Here is a 23215-nt window from a genome sequence, read left to right as displayed (position 1 = left end):
TAGTGACTAAATTAGTGGACCAGCAAAATATTGTGGACATAGTATACTTTGACTTCAGCAAGGCATTCAACAAAGTAAAGCACAACCTACTTCTTGGTAAGCTAGAAAAAAGTGGAATAGATAACATTACCATCAGATGGCTAACAAACCATACTCAACAAGTAGTCCTTAATGGTACTACGTCTATATATAGAGAAGTAAGCAGCGTAGTACCACAATGTTCTATCTTAGGCCCAGTACTCTTCAATATCTTCATAAACGAGGGAATAGAAGGGGAACTCATCAGATTTGCAGATGGCACTAAGCTGGCAGGAATAGCCAACACCCTAGATGATAAGCTCAAGATCCAAATGGACTTGAACATTGGGCCCTATCTAACAAAATGAAATTCAACATAGAAAAAAGTAACGTTTTACACTTTGGCAAGAAAAACCAAAAATATATGTACAGATTAGGTGAAACCTGGCATAATAGCAGTAATTGTGAGATGGATCGTGGAGTCCTAGTGGACAATCAATTAAATTTGACTCAGCAGTGTACAGTAGCAGCCAAAAAAGCCAATGCAATTCTAAATTGCATTAACAGAGGGTTTGAATCAAGATCAAGTGAGGTACTAATACCACTCTATAAAGCCTTAGTAAGACCAAACCTAGAATACTGCATCCAGTTTGGGTCACCACACACTATAAAAAAAAGTGCAGAGAAGAGCAACAAAGATGATTAGGTGACTGGAGACTAAAACATATGAAGAATGGTTACAGGAACTGAGTATGGCTAGTCTAGTGAAGAGAAGTACTAGGGGAGACATGATAGCAGTGTTCCAATATTTGAGGTGTCAGGCCTGGAAGCCATCTTTTGTATCAGGCCTTCATTTACTACTGTAGGAAATGGGAGGGGGGATTGTGTGGAGTATGGGTGATATATATAGTCATAACAACATTCCTTTCTCAAGAAGTCAAGGAAAACTTGCCCTGCACCTGGGAGATTGGAGCTGGGAGGCATCTCCAGTTGGGAAGATGTCTGATTGGACCATGTGATGGACTTGTGGGTGTTGGACAGGGACCTGAACTTTTCTTTGGGTGGGGAAAACCTGGAAACTTTCAGATTCAGATTTTCCCAGATGTGCCAATATGACATCTCTAATAAAATGTAACTTTGAGAAAACTCAAGCCTCTGAATTTTCTTTCATTGGGGGTGTTACTTGGAACCCTGACATGAGGGCTGTCACAGAGAGGAGGGAGTCAACCTGTTTGCCAAAGCACCTGAAGGCCAGATAAGGAATAAGGAATGGAAACTGACTGAGAGATTTAACCTAGAAATAAGGAGAAATTAACAGTCAACCAACAGAAAAGCTTGCATTCAGAAGTTGTGGAAGCTGCATCACTGGAGGCTTTCAAGAAGAGACTAGACTGCCATCTGTCAGAAATGGTGTAAGATCTCCTGCTTGGGCTAGGTTGGACTAGATGACCTACAAGGTCCCTTAGAACTCTGTTAATCTATTAAAAATGCTGGACTGTATTGATCAATGGTTTAACTAAATCTGAAACAACATGCTGATTTATCAGTGTTGCTTAAATAAGTAAATTCAAGCTTCATTATTATGAACAATTTGAAAAATTACTTTTTACTCAGACTAAGCATTGAACTTCAGACAGTTATTTCATGTGTGTATATTATACTATGCTTCTGATTTTATTTATTGTTCAAAAACTTTGAAAAATCAAAACAAGAATTTGAAAGTGTTAGATTGAATATTAGCAATAATAATTTTTTGCTATTGGTTTTAGTAATGTACCGTGTTTAGTTGTATTTTTGACGTTAAAGCTTTAAACTACCTTTAAGAGCATACTTTAAAAGCCATAGGTCTATTGTAATAAATGCCTGATGACCTCAATACTGGAAACTTTTAAAGAAACAATTTTATAGTTCATTCAAAACAGCATGTTTTTTTCATTAAAATTATTACTTCATAAGGGAAGAGTGCTGATCATTTAGCATACTTACATCACTTTTTGGCACAATCCCAAAAAATTCTAACATTTCTTAAGACCTCTAAGTGAACAAAAATTCAAGAAAGAAAACAAGTTAATAGTTGTCTAAATTAAATGATGTTCAAATGTTACACTGCGTTTGATTAAAAAATGAAACTAATTTTACAATAGAAAAATTGCAAGAACTCTTAAAATTATTTAGGGCATAGGCAATATTAATTAGTATTCATATTATAGATATACCATCTGTAATGGTTCCATTAAAAAGTTAACTATATTCAAGAATTAATTCAGTATCAAAAGTAGAATAGTTCAAACAGAGTTTAATTTTTCATAGTTTCAAAATAATTAAAACATGTAGAAAACTGCTGGTGATGAGCTTCAGGGTAAATAGGAAATGGCCTAACATTTTCCCAGCAACTATGGCTAACATCTTCAGAGGTAAACATGGTCTACTCTGTGCTATATTTCTTGGGAGGAAGGGGGGAGGGAGGGAAAGATATCCTCTATATATAGGCAACATAGCTGCCAAAGTTAAAAATTAACTATTGATTTGATTGTTCAAGTAAGAAAATACACATTCCACAAGACAATTATAATAAGCTAGCTGAAGGACCATATTTGCAACATGACTTCACAGAAACATAAAGACTGTTGACTGATCATTCAAATTCCAACAAGACCAGCTAAATTAAACCAGCTTTCAAGGAGTTCGATATTGTTTTACTGAACCTATTATCTATTTTTGAAAATTCTGGCTAATACAAAAGCACCAGATGACTGAAAAAATGTATATATTGAGCCACAAAGAAGAAAAGGGATGATACAGGAACTGCAAAGTAGGAAATCTGAAACTACATTAAGGAAGATTCCAAAATCACAATGTGACAGAATTTTTAGATTGGCAGATTAGCCTATTCTCATTTTATAACTGGCAACTTTTTTAGATGTTTTATGTTGGAGACATATTTCTTCACTTTAGGAAACAGCTGACAAAATCAGCATCCTATTAGCTAGGCAATTAATTATAGGGTGGATTTATTAAGTGGATCCACGAGCCACTGACATTGATGGTTTCAACGAACATGGATGCTACAAGTCTTGATCCTGGGCTCGTGATTTTTCAATGTTTGCTCCATTCACACATTCCAACTAAAAAAAAGATGGAGAGAAATATAATCTTTCAGAGCTACACAGGTATTCATATATATATATATATATTCATATTCAGAACAAAGTTAAAAGACAAAAGAAATAAAAGAAAAAACAAACACGAAATAATCAGAACATTTTAAAAGGGTACATCAAAAACAACAATAGCACATTACAGGTAGTCCTTGAGTTACAAACGTAATAGACCATGGCCATTCCATTAGTAACCCGAGGATCTGTAGGACTGAAACTCGTACCTTAAACGAGAGCATTCCCTGCTTTCATCCACACATTCTATAATCGAATCCCCCCCATCCTGCTGCGCCAGGTGAGTTACCTTATGAAGATCTGTCTCCAGCCTGTTTGCTGCTTCCTCCTTTCTCATCAGCAAAGGGCTTGACAAGGCCTCCAGTGATGAAAAAGGAGGCCAGGAGGCCCGCACATGGTTTTTCGGGCCTCCTTTCTCACCAGAGATCCACTTGATGAGGCCTCCTTTAACAAAAAAGGAGGACTGGAAGGCCGTGCATGGCCCTCCGGGCTTCCTTTCACGTTGGCAAAGCACTTGAGGATTGTGTCCCTGTAGGCTTCAGCACCCCTTTTCAAAAAGCCTTTGCCAGTAGGAACAGAGCTTCAGGAGGAGGCATCTGCCCCTCCCAAGCTTCACTGGTGCCAACGAAGGCTTTTTGCAAAAGGCTGCCAAAGCCTACAGAAACGCAATCTCCCTGCAGGTTTGCAAAGGAAATGGCAACGTCCAGGCTTCAATTCACAGAGAAGAGGCCTAAAGTGCGAGATCACACTAGATCAGTAGCACAAGATCTCGCATGATCTCGCGTTAGGCCTCTGTTCTCTATGAATGCACCAAAAGCTTGAAGCAATGGAACAGGCAAAGTAATTGCAACAGAAAGAACTTCGCAAGCTAAGCGAGTCTCCCCAGGCAAAGTGCCTGTAAAGACACTGAGGGGAATATGCGGAGCAAATGTTGCAGAGCCTCTGTGGTCATTCGTAAGAGCGAACAACTGCCATGGTACTGCAATATTCATAATTTCAGGACTTGTTCATAAACACTAGAGGGCACTTATCACATAACTTCAAATGTTCGCTAAGGGAACTCTCGTAACATGGGGACTACCTATATACACATATTATCCCCTCTAGTTGAACACTGATTAATATATTACTATAATTAATCCCCCCCCCTTGAGAAACAGGCCCTCCCAAATTTTTTAAATTACTAAATCTATTCGTAACTTGTTAATCTGTCTTCTATAGATTAGATTAGTGACAAAGTACTTAACAGGAAAAACAATAATAGTAAAAGAGAACAAAATTAAAGTTTCAAATCTCTCTGATAACAAGTTGTTATTGAAATCCATTAGCAGAAAATTTACCATGGAATCTTAACTATCCCGGATCATTCCAAAAGTTATAAATAGATTGTTCTGGATCAAACATCCATGTTTGTTTCTTAATATCCTCTTTTGTCAATTGTTGTTTAATTAAATATAGTAAATTCAGTCTCCAGAATATGTCTATCTTCGAGTCAGAGTGCAAGCAAAAGTAATTACCAGTTAATGTTACAATGTAATAAATCCATCCTGTCTCCCTCTGTCTTCATAGAGGAAAAGGATTCCTTCATAAAAGAAAGGAATTTGTTTCCCTCTCTTCCAGCTGAGGCCCTAATGTTGAAAAAATATACAGACTTAAACTTCTAAACAACAAATGAAATCCACTTTGTTGGTTCTTCAGCTGTTAGATTATCTCTTTGATCTGGAACTGGATCAAAGTCCTTTTGTTACCTTTATCCAAAGTTAAAGTTCAGGTTGTAACATTCTTTGAAGAATCATTAAAGTTTGATCAAATTTATATAAGAGAAAACCAGCTAGAAACTGCATGTATTTCCACCATTCTTTCTTAGATTTCAGACACTGTTCAGCAGTTTTAATCTGTGGAACTTAATCAGGGAACAAAGAACAACCAACCAATACACACACATATACCCCTCTACATTTCAATCCAAAATTATAAGAAAAATTCAATAGAAATTGTAAAGTCCTCGGACTTACGACGCCGGCTCGAGCCTTGCCAACAGCAGACGACTGCTGATTGGCTAAGGCGCAAGCCGGCTAGAGAGCGGGAAAATCGGTGCGCGGCGATTGGAGCCGCCTTCTGACAGCAGCCTATTTAAGAGCTGTCAGAAAGTTCCTCAGCAGTTCGTTCTTGAATTCTGGCTGTCAGAGCCAGCTGTTCTTGTTCAGCGCTTGTTGCGCTAGTTTAATAAAGCTGTTGCATTGAAGCCTGTCTCGTTCCTACCCACTTTCAACATACTCAACATTGGCGACGAAGGCAAGGGAGCTGGACGATTTCAGGCTCAACAACAGTAAAGGTCAGACATCGGCGGCTAGCCCCATTCACTCAAACAGCTATGGCTACCCAACCTTCCTTTGGCCCGTTTGAGCCAGCGGCCGAAACATGGGACATTTTTCTGGAGCGTTTTGAGTGTTTCTTGCAGGCTAACGAGTCCACAGATATGTCCACCCTACGAAAGAAGGGGTACTTCCTCAGCCTGTGTGGCCGTGAAGTGTTTCAAACGGCGAATGCCCTGGCAGCTCCACAGCTGCTACGGGACATGCCGTGGGAGGTCCTGCTGGACAAACTACAGTCTCATTATGCCCCTGCCCCGTCTCGAATCGCCCGACGTCATGCCTTCCGCCGGCGGTTCCAGAAAGAAGGGGAGAATGTGGCCGATTACATAGCCGCCCTCAATGCGATTTCCGCGACCTGGACGAGGCTCTGGCAGAGCAGCTGGTCAGCGGTGTACGGGACTTAAAACTAATTGTCTTACTCAGCAAAAGAAATTTTGGGCTCGTTTATTCTCGTAAGTTGAGGACTGCGTGTTTTTGAGGATTTAACAGAAAATACTAAAAGAAAATTCCAGTTTCTTTTCTCAAAGAAACACTCAGTTAATTTAACACACATTGTTCAACTATAACTCCAATATGATTTAAACCGATCTGAGGGTAACTCAAGTTTAACTAAATGGGTCTTACATTCAAGATCCCATATTCTCCTATATGCTATATTTAATTAAATTGAAGCCATTGAAGTTTTAATATTTTAAACTGATTCCTTTTAAATGGCTACTCTCATCCTTCTATCAATTCTTAAGAACATAATTTTCTCTTAACCACAGGTACCTATTTTTAGAACAGAGTTAAAAGATATTGACTTCTTCTAGAACACTTTAACAGTGCTATGTATTATGTTCCAATTTTTAGTTCTTTTCAGTCTTTCATATATTATTTCATTTGATGATTTACAGAGCATATACAGCTCAACAACTATTTGTACTTCTAATATAACCTTAAAAGGTATTGTTTACATCTGAGTTTCTGTGATGGCAATGTCAAGGTTGTACAGATTCTTTTTCTTCTGACATGCCTGCCTTTTTAAATAACAAGAATATTAAACAAAATGAAAGCATTTTCAATACAAAACTCAGCTTTAGTAAGATACAGGGTTTATATTTATTAGCATACAACACAAGAGTGATTTCTTAACTTTAAGAGCAGTAAACTTTGCTGGGTTTTTAGAGACTTTACATATCCTGCATACACATAGACATCATAAAAATTTAAACAAGCCCTTTTAAGGTTGCAAAGCTTCTGTCTAAAAAAATTCCTTCAAGTGCCTGAACTGTGATGCTAGTTTCTGCAGCACTTGTCACCTTAAAGAATCCAGCTGCATATAAAGTGTATACATAAGTCATATTTCATATATTTCTACAAAATACAAGATGAAGTACTAGACCAGGGGTGTCCAAAGTTTTTTTGGTGAGGGCCAAATACAGAAAAATAAGCAAAGGCACAGGCCACACCATTGAACGGGGAGGGGGGGGAGGGCTATTTTTTTTCGTACCAGTTCTGTGGGCGTGGCTTATTTTGGGGTGTGGCTGAGGAACTCTGGGAATTGAAGTCCACAAGTCTTAAAGAGACCAAGTTTGGACACCCCTGATCTTGGCTTTTGTTTTGTATTTGGTATGAATTTGAAACTCCCTTCATTATTCCCTGCCCAAGGGGTGGAGGCGCAAGGAACCTCGCCAGGCGGCCTGAGGAAGGTGAGGGTAGAACTGCTGGGGTCGGGCACGGCCAGCAGCCTCTTTCCCGCTCGCCACCGCCTCCTCCGCCCCCTCCCTTCGTTATTCCCTGCCCAAGGGGTGGAGGCGCGAGGAGCCTCGCCAAGCGGCCTGAGGAAGGCAAGGGTAGAACTGCTGGGGTCGGGCACGGCCAGCAGCCTCTTTCCCGCTTGCCGCCGCCTCCTCCGCCCCCTCCCTTTGTTATTCCCTGCCCAAGGGGTGGAGGCGCGAGGAGCCTCGCCAGGCGGCCCGAGGAAGGCGAGGGTAGAACTGCTGGGGTCGGGCACGGCCAGCAGTCTCTTTCCCGCTCGCCACCGCCTCCTCCGCCCCCTCCCTTCGTTATTCCCTGCCCAAGGGGTGGAGGCGCGAGGAGCCTCGCCAGGCGGCCGAGGAAGGCGAGGGTAGAACTGCTGGGGTCAGGCACGGCCAGCAGCCTCTTTCCCGCTCGCCGCCTCCTCCGCCCCCTCCCTTCATTATTCCCCGCCCATGGGGAGGAGCCACGAGCCTCGCAGCGAACCACCGGGCAAGTACCGGGAGGCGGCCGAAAAGGGCCATATTCAATTATACTTTCAGAATTTGCTGCGGGCCAATAAAAACTGACCCGCGGGCCGCAGTTGGCCCGCGGGCCGTAGTTTGGACACCCCTGTACTAGACAGAAAAAGAAATACAGGAAAAGGCTAACATGCAATTAAAATACTGGAATTAATCTAGTTAAATCCAAACTAAAATAATACTTATCAAAAGAACAAGACTTAGTATCGGTTTTTATTTATTTATTTATTTATTTATTTATTTATTTATTTTGTCACAACAATATATATATATATATATTTATTTATTTATTTATTTTGTCACAACAATATATGTAGGTATCATACAAAAAAGATTATATAGTATATAAACACATATGAGTAAATATAAGGAGGTATAAGCATATATATATAGGAAGAAGAAAAGAAAAACAATAGGACAGGAACGGTAGGCACATTTGTGCGCTTATGCACGCCCCTTATGGTCCTCTTAGGAATGGGGTGAGGTCAATAGTAGAAAGTTTTTGGTTAAAGCTTTTAGGATTATGGGAAGAGACCACAGAGTCAGGTAAAGTATTCCAAGCACTGATGATTCTGTTACAGAAGTTATATTTTCTGCAATCTAGATTAAACCGGTTAACATTAAGTTTAAATCTGTTGGTTGCTCTAGTATTATTGCAATTAAAGCTGAAGTAGTCTTTAACAGGAAGGACATTACAATAGATGATTCTGTGAGTTAAACTTAGGTCTTGTCGAAGGCGACGGAGTTCCAAGTTTTCTAAGCCTAGGATTTCAAGTCTGGTGGGATAAGGTATTTTGTTGTTTTCAGAGGAATGGAGAACTCTTCTTGTAAAATATTTCTGGACTCGTTCAATTGTATTGATGTCAGAGATGTGGTGAGGGTTCCAAACAGGTGAGCTGTCTTCTAGAATTTGTCTATCCTTTTCCCCATAATTTTGTTTAAATTATACTGCTATTTCAACTATCAATGTAAGAGGCAGCCTAGCTGAGCCAGAGGGAAGGAATCAAGCAAGGAATTTGTCTGGAGACATTACATAGGAAAAAGAGGGCAAGATCTGACCATCCTTGAATGCCTTTGAACTTTATATCTAGTCTATTCCAGGTACAAACTACGAGTCTGGGAAGATTCCTGTGAACTACATTAGGCATGAGCAATAAAGTAGCTAACTGAACTCTTCAGGTCTGAATCTGAATGTTTGCACCTGACAATCAGAGAAAACAGACAATACTGCTTTTTTGTAAAGGCAAAATTCAATTTTCTTTTCACCAGTTTGGATCAAGGTGCCATTACAGCTAACATGCATGAACACAACATTAATTGCCTATGCAGACTAGGATAGGCATATTTAGGCAGAAATATTACAGAGTATTTCTTTATTTCAGAATAAAGAATATTTCAGAATATTAAAAAATGTTTATTGCTTGTTCATATTTCAGAATATTATAGAATATTTCTGCACTGCTGATGAAAAAGCAATAAACATGACCCAGTTAAAGCAACAGGTCATACTGAGTGATTTTATGCTACAGTATGTATTGTATCTAAAATAACCAGATTCAATTTTGAAATTTCTGAATGTCTTGAAGCTTTCTTTGGTACATATATAAATTCCAAGTAAAATTAAAACTGGAAAAATAGTTACATTTATCTTTTTATAAACATAATCTTTATATATATTTACAGACATACAAATGTATTACACAAACACACACTTGGATATAAAGCTGTAATGCTTAGTTATGAAACTTACAGAGGAAATTTATATTACTCAAATTACTCCAGTCAAACATGTAAGTGGATTATTATTTCAAAAAGTATGAATATTTAAATGCGGTAGCAAAACTGCAAAATACAAGTATTAAGCGAAAGTACAAATTAATTTGAGATATTCTATGCAAGGTGAAGATGTGGCACTATTTAGATAACAATGGCATATCTTGAAAGACAAAGCAGGGCTGAACTTGGCTATTATTTATATGGAATACATACAGGAAATCCTAATGCTATAGATTAGACTTGAAAGACAAAAAACAAACAAACAAGCCAACCATCCTAGAATAAGAAAGCAGTAACAATATTACATTTCCCATTCCCTTGCTATTTGGAGACATGTCATCATGACTCAATCTCCAATTTGGGGAACATTTTACCTTTATATATTACCTAATCAAATGTACCATGTTTTCGCCATACAAAAAGTTCAAATAAATAAATAAATGCTGAAAGCACAAGTTATGGAGTTACAAAAATGTATGATTTGAATGAAATAAATGCAAGAAGATAGCACTTTCAAATTCAGAAATATTGAACCCATAAACACACATACACGCATTACACAGTTTAGGTAATTTACATCCATAAAACAATATAATGCATCAATCCACAGAAATAAACAATAATATGTTGTGTTGGCCAATGCATAAATCACTACCATTCTCTTCCCAATAAGATACTTTTTGCTTCATGCAGCCCTTTCCAAAGGCACTCCAAGCAAAGCAGGAATTGCTTTATTGCTTCCTTCAATGAGAATAAATAAGGAGTCACCCTCACCTTAAAGGAGACCAAGGTACCCCAGAAGTAAGGACTATAACTAAAAAAGCTAGCTCCACATTGCAATCCTTCTTATCTCCTGGGAAATGGAACCTGTAGCATGCCCTCTCATTTTGCATAAATACAGAAGGCAAGTGTCTATGGAGATTCTCAGTCATCCAGGACATGGTTGTTCCAAAGTTTCTGTTTTCAAGAGGCAACTGGACTTCCTGGTTTTTCTTTGAAGGCGTTTCGCTTCTCATCCAAGAAGCTTCTTCAGCTGAAGCAGCTTCTTGGATGAGAAGCGAAACGTCTTCAAAGAAAAATCAGGAAGTCCAGTTGCCTCTTGAAAAACGCACTTTTGGGACAGAAGGCAAGTATGGCTTGACCAGAAAGGCATGGATGTAATGAAGACACAAGCTACTGTATAAAGGGCCACATAGGTAATATCCAGAATCTTAAGTCTGATCTAGAAGCTAGCCAATTACTAGTGCAAACCCTTTAATACAGACATGGGCATTTATGCCCCCAGGCCACATCCAGTCTTTTGGCTGCCTCGGTCCAGCCCACATGGATTGCTTTTATTTTGATGGTGACTTCTATTTTTTTTTTTCAATTTGCATGTGCACCTTCACAGCCCTATTGGTTCAGCCCTCCATATCAGTCCCAGTTTCTCATGTGGTCCATTGGGAAAATTGCCTACCCCTGCTCTCTTATCACTGCCATTCTGTTTTATCTCCTAAGTGATTTTCATGAGCAGCTTCTTGCAAAGAGAATACATGTAGTTCTCAGTCATGACAACAATAGGGACAGGAATTTGCATCCCCAAGTAATCCAATCATGAAGTGCAATGTCACTGACCATATCACTTACAGATATCAACCCCTGCTGTTCCCACTATTGTCCTCAAGGATCATATATTGCTAAGACAGCCCCTATTTGCAACTTCCTGCTGGCTTCCAACAATCAAAGTCAATAGGAAAGCTGGGAGAAATTACCAGATGGATCACAAACAGGCTGGCAGACAGGTAAGTGTTGCATGATGAGGAAGCTACAGACATATAGTGTGAGTTGGGCTTTGGCTTCTGTTACCAGATGGAAGATAATGAGCAAATGGTAGGGATGGTCACAAGCATGCATGAGTGCTGCTGTGTAGGGAAGGGTGTTCAAGTGGCCAAGGAGGTGTGGCATGAGCATGAGGCTTAGAGAAGGTGTGCAAGTAATGGAGGGCATGTACAAACATTGAGGGGTTGGGGCAATACACAGGTAGTTGATGGACAACTTGTCCTAACATTTTTATGTAGATATAGAATAGAATGGGGGACAGGCACAAGTTTGTGTCCCCCACCAACTAAAATTGCCCATTTCGGGAAAGACACTGACATATAGCATCCTAATTTCTAACCATCATAAGGTCCTATGGTGAGAAGGGTCAATATTTATCTAAAATGGCTGAACTGAATTCTGGCTTCTAGGATAAAGTGTATATGCCATATTTCAAGGCAAGATCTGTAAGCAGATTCTGCAGTTCCAGAAAATGGTGGCACATGCCAGGATGGGCACCCCTAGATTCATCCATGCGTGAGCTGCTCTGGCTTCCAGTTTCCTTCTGGGTGCAGTTCAAAATGTTGCTTATTACTTTTAAAGTTCTATATGGCACAGAGCCAGTTTATCTGCAGGACCCTCTTTCCTTAAGGACATCTAGTCATCATATCAGATTAGACAAGATGCTCATGCACCTAGTCTCTTCCCTAAAACACTGCTACTTTATTAGAGCTAGGAAGTTTTTCTGAGGGAGCCCCTGTTCTTTCGAATAATTTCCCTCTGAAGATCAACAAGTCTACCTACCATCCTAGCCTTCTGAAAGGCACTGAAGACTTGGATTATCCCCCAAGCACTGAGATAGGATAAGGTGATTGTATGTCAGAAACTTGGTGGTTCCATGTTTTTGTTCTTAATATTTATGGTTTTAATAGGTTTAATATAGTTGTTACATGCATGTTTTAAATAAATCAACCCAAGCCAATAAGTTGCAGAACTGGCATCACAAAAGACTGTTCATTTCCTCAAAATCTATTCTGAAAAAATGCCTAATATAGTATCTCGGAACACGATCCCATCAAATTACTTAATTCTGATAATGTAGTTTCCTGTCAACAGCAAATCTGAACAATTTTATCCACAAAACAAATGGTTAACAAGTCTTAGCATTCTGTGGATATAATAATACTGAACCATGTTTTGCCATCCTTACTGCAACAATATAGGCTTGAATCTCGGCTCATTCCTGTGCCTGGTTATCTCCCTGCTCCCTTCAGTGCAGTGTGGCTCAGTGTACTGTTTTATGGCTCCAAATTTCAGAAAATAGGATGAACTGGTACGTCAGAAATATCAGCAAATGGTACATAAAATACCTGACTGAAGCAGAAATAAAGAAGTGAGCTTACTAAAAAGGAGAAAGGAGAATAAGTAAAAAGAAAAATAGAATACGTAAGAAAAAAAATCAGTAAAATATAGGAACAGAGATGTTAATAAAATACATTACTGAAGATGAGATGAAATGAAATGATGAAATAGGTTATAAATTAGTACAGAAAGTTGTAGAAATAGAAACTCACAAAGTTCAAAACTTTCTTAAATTATAAATAGGTATCATAAAATTTCAATCTTTTAAATAGTAATATATCTATTATTAAGTTAAGCACTTATTTTGTACATATAAATTCATTTACTTATAATGATGACTGATCCCATTCTTTTCTGGAGGCAAGTACAAGTGCATTTCAATACACTACAGGTGAATTCTATGAATTACATTACATACATAAATTACAGCTGAATTTCTAATACCTATATATGAAGCTTTGTTTTTTATCTCAGACACAAAACCTGTATTGCACAAATTCCATGGAACTGCAGATTATCCTAGACAATAGCTTGATATCTCTTACGATCATAAAGACATATAATATAGTGAACAATTGTGACTGTCTTGTTCATTGTATCATTCCTAAATGCTAACAGCACTTAGTCTACTTATTTATCTTAGATTGAGCTTTTTGATTCACAGGCACAGCATACTAAGAGGCTGTATCTATGAGAAAACTGGAATTGAATACATGGAAGAGATTAGTCATACTACTTTTCCTGTGAATATGGCTTACACTAAGATTAGCTTAAAGTAAATTGAGCTCAAATAATGATGGAAACCGAAAGAACACTCAAGCCATAATGGTATTTAAGTATTTCACAGTACCATTAGCTTAAGAGCAATTTTGAGATCTTACTCATTGAAGCCATCCAAAAGTCATATATACACTCAACAAAAATAGCATTCAGAAATACATATCTGCATAAAAACAGTTTTTGTTTCAAAGTTTCTCATGACATTTTTTCAAAGTCTGTATTAGGATATGGGAATACTGTTTTATCAATCAATAAATATTGTTTATCAAACAATAAATAAATCCATAAACTATTCCAGCACTTTTTAGCATACTATTTATTCACAATAAAAATATAAAGATGCCTGAATTATTTTCCAGGAATTTACTCTATTTAAATTAATACCATGAAAAAAGTATCCCATTTTCTTTTCATATTAAAATGAAATAGCCATCACTTATCAACCACAACTGGGATGGGCAAGCCTTACGTCAATGATGTTACAGTTGTTAAGTGAGACATCATGTGACTGTAACATGTGATTTTACTGCCAGCTTCTCCATTGACTTTGCTTTTCAGAAGCCAACTGTGAAGAACACAAATGGCAATCCTGACCACCAGATGTTGTGATGGCTGTAAATGCCCACTGGTTACAAGGGCCCCAAATTTTGATGATCACAGGGACATTGTGGCAGCCAGAAGTATGAGGACCAGTTGTAAAATTAGTAATTCAGCAACAGTGACTAAACAGGCCAATCATTACGCAAGAACTACCTGTACCAACTAACAATAACTAATCAGTATTTGTTATGAGAATTCAACCTTTACCAAAGGGAAGGTACATCCCCGTTTCAAGATTTTCCGTCATTTTTCTTCTTCCCACAATCTTCAAAACGTCTCTATTGCTACAAAAATAGTTCTCTGAGGAGTAAATCCTGAATTATTAATATTAGATAGATTCTAAAGATCAACATAGATGACGATATTCATTCTTTTAGAATAAATTTACACAAACCATAGCAATTTCCCAAATAATTAAACCTTTAAGCCTGAGGTTCTCATCCTGTGGTCCGCAGACCAATGTCTTCACAGGGCATCTACAAAGGTTTGAAGAAATGTTATGATTTAAATCTTGAGTCAAGTCAAGATGGCCACCAAAGGTATTTAAAAATCAGCAGAGTTAAGAGTTTTAATATTTGTTTGCATCATCTAATGACTGGATTTTTTGCAGTACAGATCTTGTAACTGTGAATAAACAAAGTTGACACTGACATTTCATTTATTTAAAACATTTGGGTACATCTGATTACATTGCACAAACATTCAATATCTTATTAAAATAAAATGGCAATTTAAATTAGGAATATGATTATTTTTATACATAAAAACCATGTAAATATGTACAGCACAGTTGAAAAGCAGACCACCCCTAAAAAAATTCCTATCCCTATCCACTTGGGACTTGCAATTCTATCTTCAGCCACCCTTTAATGTTAAGTGTGGATGTTAGTCACCAATAGACTGCCTTTTTTTGCCAGTAGAACATTAATATAATAGCAAGCTTCTGAAGGGACTGCTTGTTGACTCTGAGCGATTCTTTTCATAGAAGTCCAAAATACAAACCTGAGATAATGAACTGTTCATTACTTTTCATCACCAGCAGAGAACAACAATAACAAGAGTAACTTAATTTGTTTTAGACAAAGAACAAGAAAATCTGAACTAGTCATCCATCATACAAGGTATATGGAAAATACCTTATGCTCTTAGCTATTTTATTACAGCTTAATCATGCATAAGGAAAAATGTATGTTTTTTAAATTAATGCTTTTCCACTAAAATGTCCAATTATTAAACATTTGTATCAGCATAAACAGGTTTTAAAGGCTATTCTAACATAGTAACCTGAGTCAGTGAGTATTAAAATATTTTTCAACATTGAATATTTGAGTACTTATTTATTTCTCAAATTTATATAGCTGTCCATCTCATAAATCTGACTCAGGATAATGTAGAATAAAAACAAACAATAAAAAGCAAATTTTTTTTTTTAAATTAATAACTATTTTTGCCATTACTAAAATAGGACTTACTGCTAAATTCCATTATTCAAGACTAAAATTTTAAACCGATTAAGAGATTAACTTCAACTCTCAACAGATTCTTCCATATAAAGAAAGATGTGTTATGTATTTGTATACTTATTTCTAATGGCATTAAAGACATGATTTTGCACTCAGCGCAATTTATTATGTTCACTCTTCAAATGATATTCTATGGAAAAAACAACTTTCTATCTATCATATGTAGAGACTTAGACTCAAATTAAACAGGGATATGACTATATCAAACCAAACAACTGAATTCCACTAATATTAAACACATGTGACTTGTCACGTTCTTTTTCAAGTGATGTTTTGTATTATTAAACCAGAAAAGATAACAGCAACAAGTTTTACATATGGTTAAGCCACTTTAATATTTACATATGGTTACAAGAAGCTACACAGCGATAAGCAGCTGGTTTTCTTTTTTTAAAAAAACCCTAAGTATAAATGGTATGAAGGAAATGGTTTGTCAACTGCCCAACTTCCTCAGACCTACATATAATGCAATCTAATAATACTAAAAGCTTAAAAATAACAAAGAACTTATTAACAATACTAAGTACCAATGAGTCATCCTTCAGTTTAGAGAGGTGAGAAATGCATAAAGCTTCAATGCAATTGATTGATTCCTTAAACCTTGAAAACACAGTAATAAAGCTTTAAAAAACTAGAAACTAGTTGCTGCCCTGCATTTGGAACACTGAAAGGACAAATACTGTAAAAGGTCACTATGAATCAAGGTACTATAGCACTTACAAGAATTTCTGCATATGTTTAAAAGAATATATGTTATGCTGAGCTTGACTTAATGTTAATATCTCTTAACCAGCATCCCCCACTGTGCTGTTAGCAAGGACAAACTACTTGATAGGAAAATGGAGCAGGGCTTCTGGCATCCTCACCCAAGTTCCCAAATACTCCATCCACAGAAAATCAAAGTACTGTAACTTCACTTCTGTGCTCCTTCCCTGACAAACAACACTAGCTAAAATGGCCTATACCTTAATTCTTACCAGTGAGCTTTACTTCAAAGACTGATTAATACTTTACACTTTTAAGAAAAATGCCTCACCTTAAGCCCATCATATACTTCTATATCAATTAAAACCAAAGTAGGATAACAGCACTAAAAAAATATTCTAAATTTATAGGGAAACTTAAGATGTTTTGGATACTAACATTGTTCTTAAACCTACTTATAACACTGACAGGAGCTGCTTATAATATATAATGCCCTGGGAATCTGCGGGTATTAGACGGTCTGAATTTAACTGGATTGCCAAAAGTGTTCTCTTTCTCCCATTGGACCTGAGAGATGAAAAGTTTTCCTATGTTTCCTTACTACCAATACAGCATGAAAAAAAAAAGATACTGGTAGTTCCTTTCAATTTTTTTACCTCCTCCTGCAATATTTTGCAATTTCACCTCCTGCAAACTTTTCACCTCCTCATTCAAGGAGAGAGCTCATTCTCTAGGTCAGGGGTGTCAAACTCAAGGCCCGTGGGCCAGATTCGGCCACAATGTGGTCAGAACTGGCCCGCAGGGCCATCCTGGAAAATGTAAGGGGCCAGCCCATGTCCACCTGCATTGCTTCGGTCCGGTCTACCAAATGCGAAGAGGAAACATGCCAGCAGTTTTGGGAGTGGTGTCAAACTGGCCATGCTCACCCAACTGGCCACATCCACCCAACTGGCCATGCCTATTCAACCGGCCATGCCCATCCAACAACTATAACTTGTTGCTGGCAATCCTTATGATTTATATTGATATATTGACCATCAATTGTGTTGTAAATGTTGTACCTTGATGAACGTATCTTTTCTTTTATGTACACTGAGAGCATATGCACAAAGACAAATTCCTTGTGTGTCCAATCACACTTGGCCAATAAAAATTCTATTCTATTCCAGTCAGCCATCCCTAGTGAGTGGCATCAGGCTGGCCATGCCCACCCCCCCAGCCATGCCCACCGCCCCGCCCCCCCGTCAATCACAGCCCTGATGCGGCCCTCAATGAAATTGAGTTTGACATCCCTGCTCTAGGCAATGACCCATCCTTATAAACCCTACCAAGAGAGGATATACATAGAATAAACAAACTGGCAGAATTGCTCTGCAAAAACCAATTGTTTTTTCTGAGTTTGCATACTTCCCTAAGTCACTGGATCCATTCCAAATATATGTTGAAGAGGCTATCTTTTCTTGCTTACTTGCCTTCTAGCTCTAAGCAAGGGCAATAAAAAGAATCTGATCAAAGTGAGACAACAGTGATTGGAAGAAGCAGTATCAATTCATCTCAACAGTTTTCCACTTTGAGTCACAAAGCAAAATTGTGTGTGTGTGTGTGTGTAACTGATCCTCACCCTTAATGGGAAGAAAAGGTGTTTTGGTTGCTGTGACAGCTCAGACCTTCCAAGAATTGTTACTGTACATCTCTGCAGCAGCTTGCAGGATTTATAGCTGCCATAATAATTCCAGGCATCGAAACAATCCGAATTTTGAGTAAAAAATACATTACCCGCATAATACATTTTGTTTATAAGTCAACTTATGTTAAATTTACATTAGGACAGCTTGTGATGGGGCATCCCAAATGATTTATGTCCATGAGGAACTACTCAAAGCCCTTTCCTTTAAACATTAGACGACCACGTTGTATAAATAACTCAGCCAGCTCCTCATAGACTAGTCTTGTGAAACTGAGAGGGGGAAGAAGAGATGCGACAGACAAACTAAAAACAAACAAAAAACCCAGCCCAGACTGAGCGCACTCACAAAAGGAAAATGTTTGCTTTCTCCGAAGCACTTTGTCCTCCCCAACGTCTTAGGTAGAAAAATGAAAATCGCTCTTCCCGCCCCCTCTAAAAACGACTCCAACTCATAGATGAGAGAGGGGAGGTTTAAGTATTAGGTCCACAACAGCAGGTGTGCGCATGAGAGATCCAACTGGCGTTACTGCAAGTAGCGGTCTCTTAAAAGAGCCCCAAGAGAGGAAATACATTCCGGACCGAGATGAAAGCTTCACACGTTACACTCCGAAATTCTGCAGGGAAGACACCCGCCCCCAATCTGATCCCCGCCCTTCCACCAAAGCAGTTCGGAATGCACGCAAGCGATGCAACAGCCTCTGCGAAGGGTATGATAAATCTACAACGGAACATTTATTTCTCCAATCCACCCTCTGAACAAGCCATAGCAGCCCACCCACCCCCGTTATTTTGGCGCCTAATGACGCCTTGCTCTTGGGAAGGAGACAGCACTCACCGCATAGTAGAGTTTAGGCTTCGCGTTCAACAACACCGGGTCTGCTATCGCCTGGGGGTAGGCCCCCAGGTCCCCCCGACGCTGCAGCATGGCTGGCGGGACCGTCCCCCGGGCCAGCAGTCGCCTCTCCTCTTTCCCTCGAAGCGCCTCAGAGACAGCAGCCTCCGCCGCCTCGCAGCGTCAACACGAACCGCATCGCCTCGAAAAATCGGCTTTATAGATGGCTAATACTCCGCAAAGTCTGGATGGCTTGGAGATTCAACTACAACTGCTGCCGCACCGCTCTTGCTGCCTGAGTGGGGCCAAGAGGGCGGGCCTGATTTTTCTCCCAGCGACGATTAGCTACCCAGCAGTTTGTAGAGGGAGGGGAGAGCGAGAGATAGGAAGGCGCCGGGGGGCTCGCAAACCCGTCTTCCCTCCGCAGCTGGAAGGAAGGAGCTTCTTTTTGTTCCTCAGAATTTTTGTTTAATGAGGGAGATTTGGCAGAGCGAATTATTTGGCGATAATCGATAGAAAGAAGAAAATGGCATCCGATTTCCTCAGGTAGCCAACGTAAAACTCCTGTCCCCCGCCCAGCCAAAGACCACTTACCAGTTTCTCGTTACTTGAAGGTTACCGTACTATAGATTTAGGTTGCCACTTTTTGCTTCGCTATAGGAAGACTGGTGAGCATAACAACTGCACGAACCAGACGTTCAACAGAAACACCGTTCTTTGAGCTGTGGCAGAAAATCAACACCTTTTGGCTTTCACCAAACAAACAAACAAACAAACAAAAAACGACAGCAACTCGCGGAGAGAGAGGAAGGAAAAGGACGGAACCTCAGAAAAAAGTGCATCCCCGATGATCTCAATTCGAGCAAATGATCCATCTGAAATCCTCATCAAAACACATTGTATTCCATCTGTCTATCCACATTATGAGATAGTCCACTATCAGTCCACACATGTCTAAATCAGTCATTACAGATCCAATTATTCTTTCAGGCAGTAATAATGTTAAAGTCGTGTTTATCTTTTATTCTGACATTGTCCATGGACACCTTCAAAGTGAGTAGTTTTATTAGACTTTGTCACCTTTATCTTTCAGGGAATTTAGATGACAAGAAAGACAAGAAAAAGAAGATAGGGATGGTTGTATGAACTATGCTTATAAGTTTCATGTCAACTCAAAGATTTTTAGACAATAGTCAATTCAGAATAATAATAATAATAATAATAATAATAATAATAATAATAATAATAATAATAATAATAATAATAATAATAATAATAATAATATAGAATTGGAGAAAGGCTTATGGGTAGGAAAATAATATACTACAAATTCCATATATCGGGAGGAAAATCAATGCAAGAATAGACAGTTTGTTCTTCTTTTTCTAATGTTGCAACAGAAACTGGAATATAACAAATTGGGGGAGGGGCTATCTGGAAAGCTCCATGTCCTTCCCTGCTTCTTTTATTGTTTCATAGAACCTGTTAGTGGAATATAATGGCAACTGCTTATCTCAAGAATTTCGCCTCAAGAATTGTACTTACAAGAATTGTACTTACACTGTTCCTGAATATACGTATTTATTTGGCTTTCACAGAATAAAACCAAAAATTGTTTTGTAAAGGAGAAACAATTGAAAAGAATTCCCTTGGAACAGTATGTTAAAATCAGTCAAAAGTCTAAGATTAATGAAACCAATAAAGAGATAAGTTTGCCCAAGAAAGGCCTAAAACATCTATCTACCAGAAACAATTCTGTTGTTAGCTAGATGTAAGATTGTTTGTGTAAAGTAAAGAAAAGGATAAAATAGAATAGATTGTTGTGCTATAACTATCAGAAAATCTATGTATATGCTTCTTTACCACCTTTTCCATCTAAACCAAATATTTCATACAATAAATACAGGCAAACATCAATTTAAAAGTCATGGGATTCTCATTTGCTAATGTTACAGTTCAAGAAAAAGATGGAGTCAGTACGCAAAGAAATTATTTGGACTATCCTACATCAAGAAGACTATGTAAAATGAAATATTTACTATTATCATATATATGCTATAGTTATATAATATATTCATAATTATTCATATTTAATTAGTCATTTATAATAGAATAGAATAGAATAGAATTTATTGGCCAAGTGTGATTGGACACACAAGGAATTTGTTTTGGTGCATATGCTCTCAGTGTACATAAAAGAAAAAGAAAAAAAAAACCTTTATCAAAGGTACAACATTTACAACACAAATGATGGTCATAGGTTGCAATTTAACCCTTAATGATAGCAACAAAAAGTTAAAGTCATACAGTTATAAGTGGAAATGAAAATGATGAGAAGATTAATAGTAGTTTAGATTTAGTAAATAGTTTGACAGTGTTGAGGGAATTATTTGTTTAGCAGAGTGATGGCCTTCGGGGAAAAACTGTTCTTGTGTCTAGTTGTTCTGGTGTGCAATGCTCTATAGCGTCATTTTGATGGTAGGAGTTGAAACAGTTTATGTCCAGGATGTGAGAGATCTGTAAATATTTTCACAGCCCTCTTCTTGATTCGTGCAGTATACAGGTCCTCAGTGGAAGGCAGATTGGTAGCAATTATTTTTTCTGCAGTTCTAATTATCCTCTGAAGTCTGTGTCTTTCTTGTTGGGTTGCAGAACCAAACCAGACAGTTATAGAGGTGCAAATGACAGACTCAATAATGCCTCTGTAGAACTGGATCAGTAGCTCCTTGGGCAGTTTGAGCTTTCTGAGTTGGCGCAGAAAGAACAGTCTTTATTGTCCATTTTTGATGATGTTTTTGATGTTAACTGTCCATTTTAGATCTTGCTATATGATAGAACCTAGAAATTTAAAGGTTTCTACTGTTGATACTGTGTTGTCAAGTATTGTGAGAGGTGGAAGTATGGAAGGGTTTCTCCTAAAGTCTACCACCATTTCTACAGTTTTTGAGTGTGTTCAGTTCCAGATTGTAACAGTCACACCACAAGGCTAGTCGTTCGACCTCACGTCTATATGCGGATTCGTCATTGTCTCAAATGAGACCAATCACTGTTGTGTCATCTGCGAACTTCAGTAGTTTAACAGATGGATCATTGGAAATGCAGTCATTGGTATACAGAGAGAAGAGAAGTGGGGAGAGCACACAGCCTTGGGCGCCCTTGTGCTAATTGTACAGGTATCTGAAGTGATCCCGCTTAGCTTCACCTGCTGCTTCCTGTTTGTTAGGAAGCTTGTGATCCACTTACAAGTCTGTTCAGGTACTTGTAGCTGGTTTAGCTTAGTTAGAAGCTAATTAAGTCTGGAATGATGGTATTGAATGCTGAACTAAAGTCTACAAAGAGGACCCTTACAAAGAGGACCCGTCTTTGGAGATTCAAGATGTTGTAAGATGTACTGCAGAGCCATATTAACAGCATCATCTGTTGATCTATCTGCTCGGTATGCAAATTGCAATGGGTCTAACAGCAGATCCGTGATGGTTTTCAAGTAGGAAAGCACTAGCTTTCAAAGGCTTTCATGACTACAGATGTTAAAGCAACTGGTCTGTAGTCATTCAGTTCCTTGATAGTGGGCTTCTTCGGCACTGGGATGATGGTAGAGCGTTTGAAGCAAGAAGGAACATAGCACATCTCTAGTGATTTATTGAAGATATAGGTGAAGATGGGGGCCAATTGGTCAGCACAGACTTTTAAGCAAGAAGGAGTTATCTTGGAGCTTTTCCTGGCTTTTCTCTATGAAATAGGTCCTGCACTGCCTTTTCTGTGATCACTAGAGGTTGTGAACCCAATGGGATGGGGTCAGTTGTAGAAGGCTTGGCTGTTGTTGGTGTGTCTGAGATGGCCGTTATGGAGATAGGTGGCTGTAGTTTCCTTTCAAACCAGTAAAACACGTTTAGATCATCTGCCAGTTGTTGATTTCCTTCAGCCTGGGAGGGAGGTTTGCCATAGCCAGTGAATAATTCCCTAAAATAAAAATAGGTGAATAATTCCCTAAAATCTCTAATTTTTTTAGAACAACAGGATGGTACTCATATTTTCAAGAGATTTTTTGAAAATTAAATTGAGATCTATCCACATTTGTTTTAGAGAAGGGCTAAGTTCTTTGAGCAGCCATCTATAAATTATATACAGAAAAGAAATAAAAATAAAGAAACTTAAGTTTATACATGATACCAACCTATCGTCTTTTAAAACTTAGCAGGTAAGTTCATGTGACACTGTAAAGTAAAACTAACAAACACATTGTGTTTATGTAAATTAGGGAAAATCAAACAAAAGAGACATAAAACAAAAGGGCTATTAAGATAGCAAAAGAAGGAATGGCCCTGC

At 38.3% G+C, this 23215-nt stretch overlaps 1 protein-coding gene across 7 annotated transcripts in view; it reads right to left on the bottom strand.

Moving 5' to 3' along the window:
* Positions 1 to 23215, bottom strand: part of ARHGAP6 (Rho GTPase activating protein 6) — a 296071-nt gene that overhangs the window by 118802 nt on the left and 154054 nt on the right. Inside the window, exon 1 of one of the 7 annotated variants that reach the window (XM_058184508.1) lies at positions 18893 to 19206. The exons of the other annotated variants lie outside the window; for them this stretch is intronic. Within the exon in view, the coding sequence (XP_058040491.1) occupies positions 18893 to 18982 (90 nt within the window). The 5' untranslated portion in view covers positions 18983 to 19206. Of the gene's footprint in view, positions 1 to 18892; positions 19207 to 23215 lie in introns of those variants that run through there. 7 annotated transcript variants of the gene reach the window in all.

This window comes from Ahaetulla prasina, chromosome 5, assembly GCF_028640845.1.
Source record: "Ahaetulla prasina isolate Xishuangbanna chromosome 5, ASM2864084v1, whole genome shotgun sequence".
Classification (NCBI taxonomy): Eukaryota; Metazoa; Chordata; class Lepidosauria; order Squamata; family Colubridae; genus Ahaetulla; species Ahaetulla prasina.
Note: the sequence above shows the minus strand (reverse complement) of the source record. Positions and strands in the feature narration are given on the sequence as shown.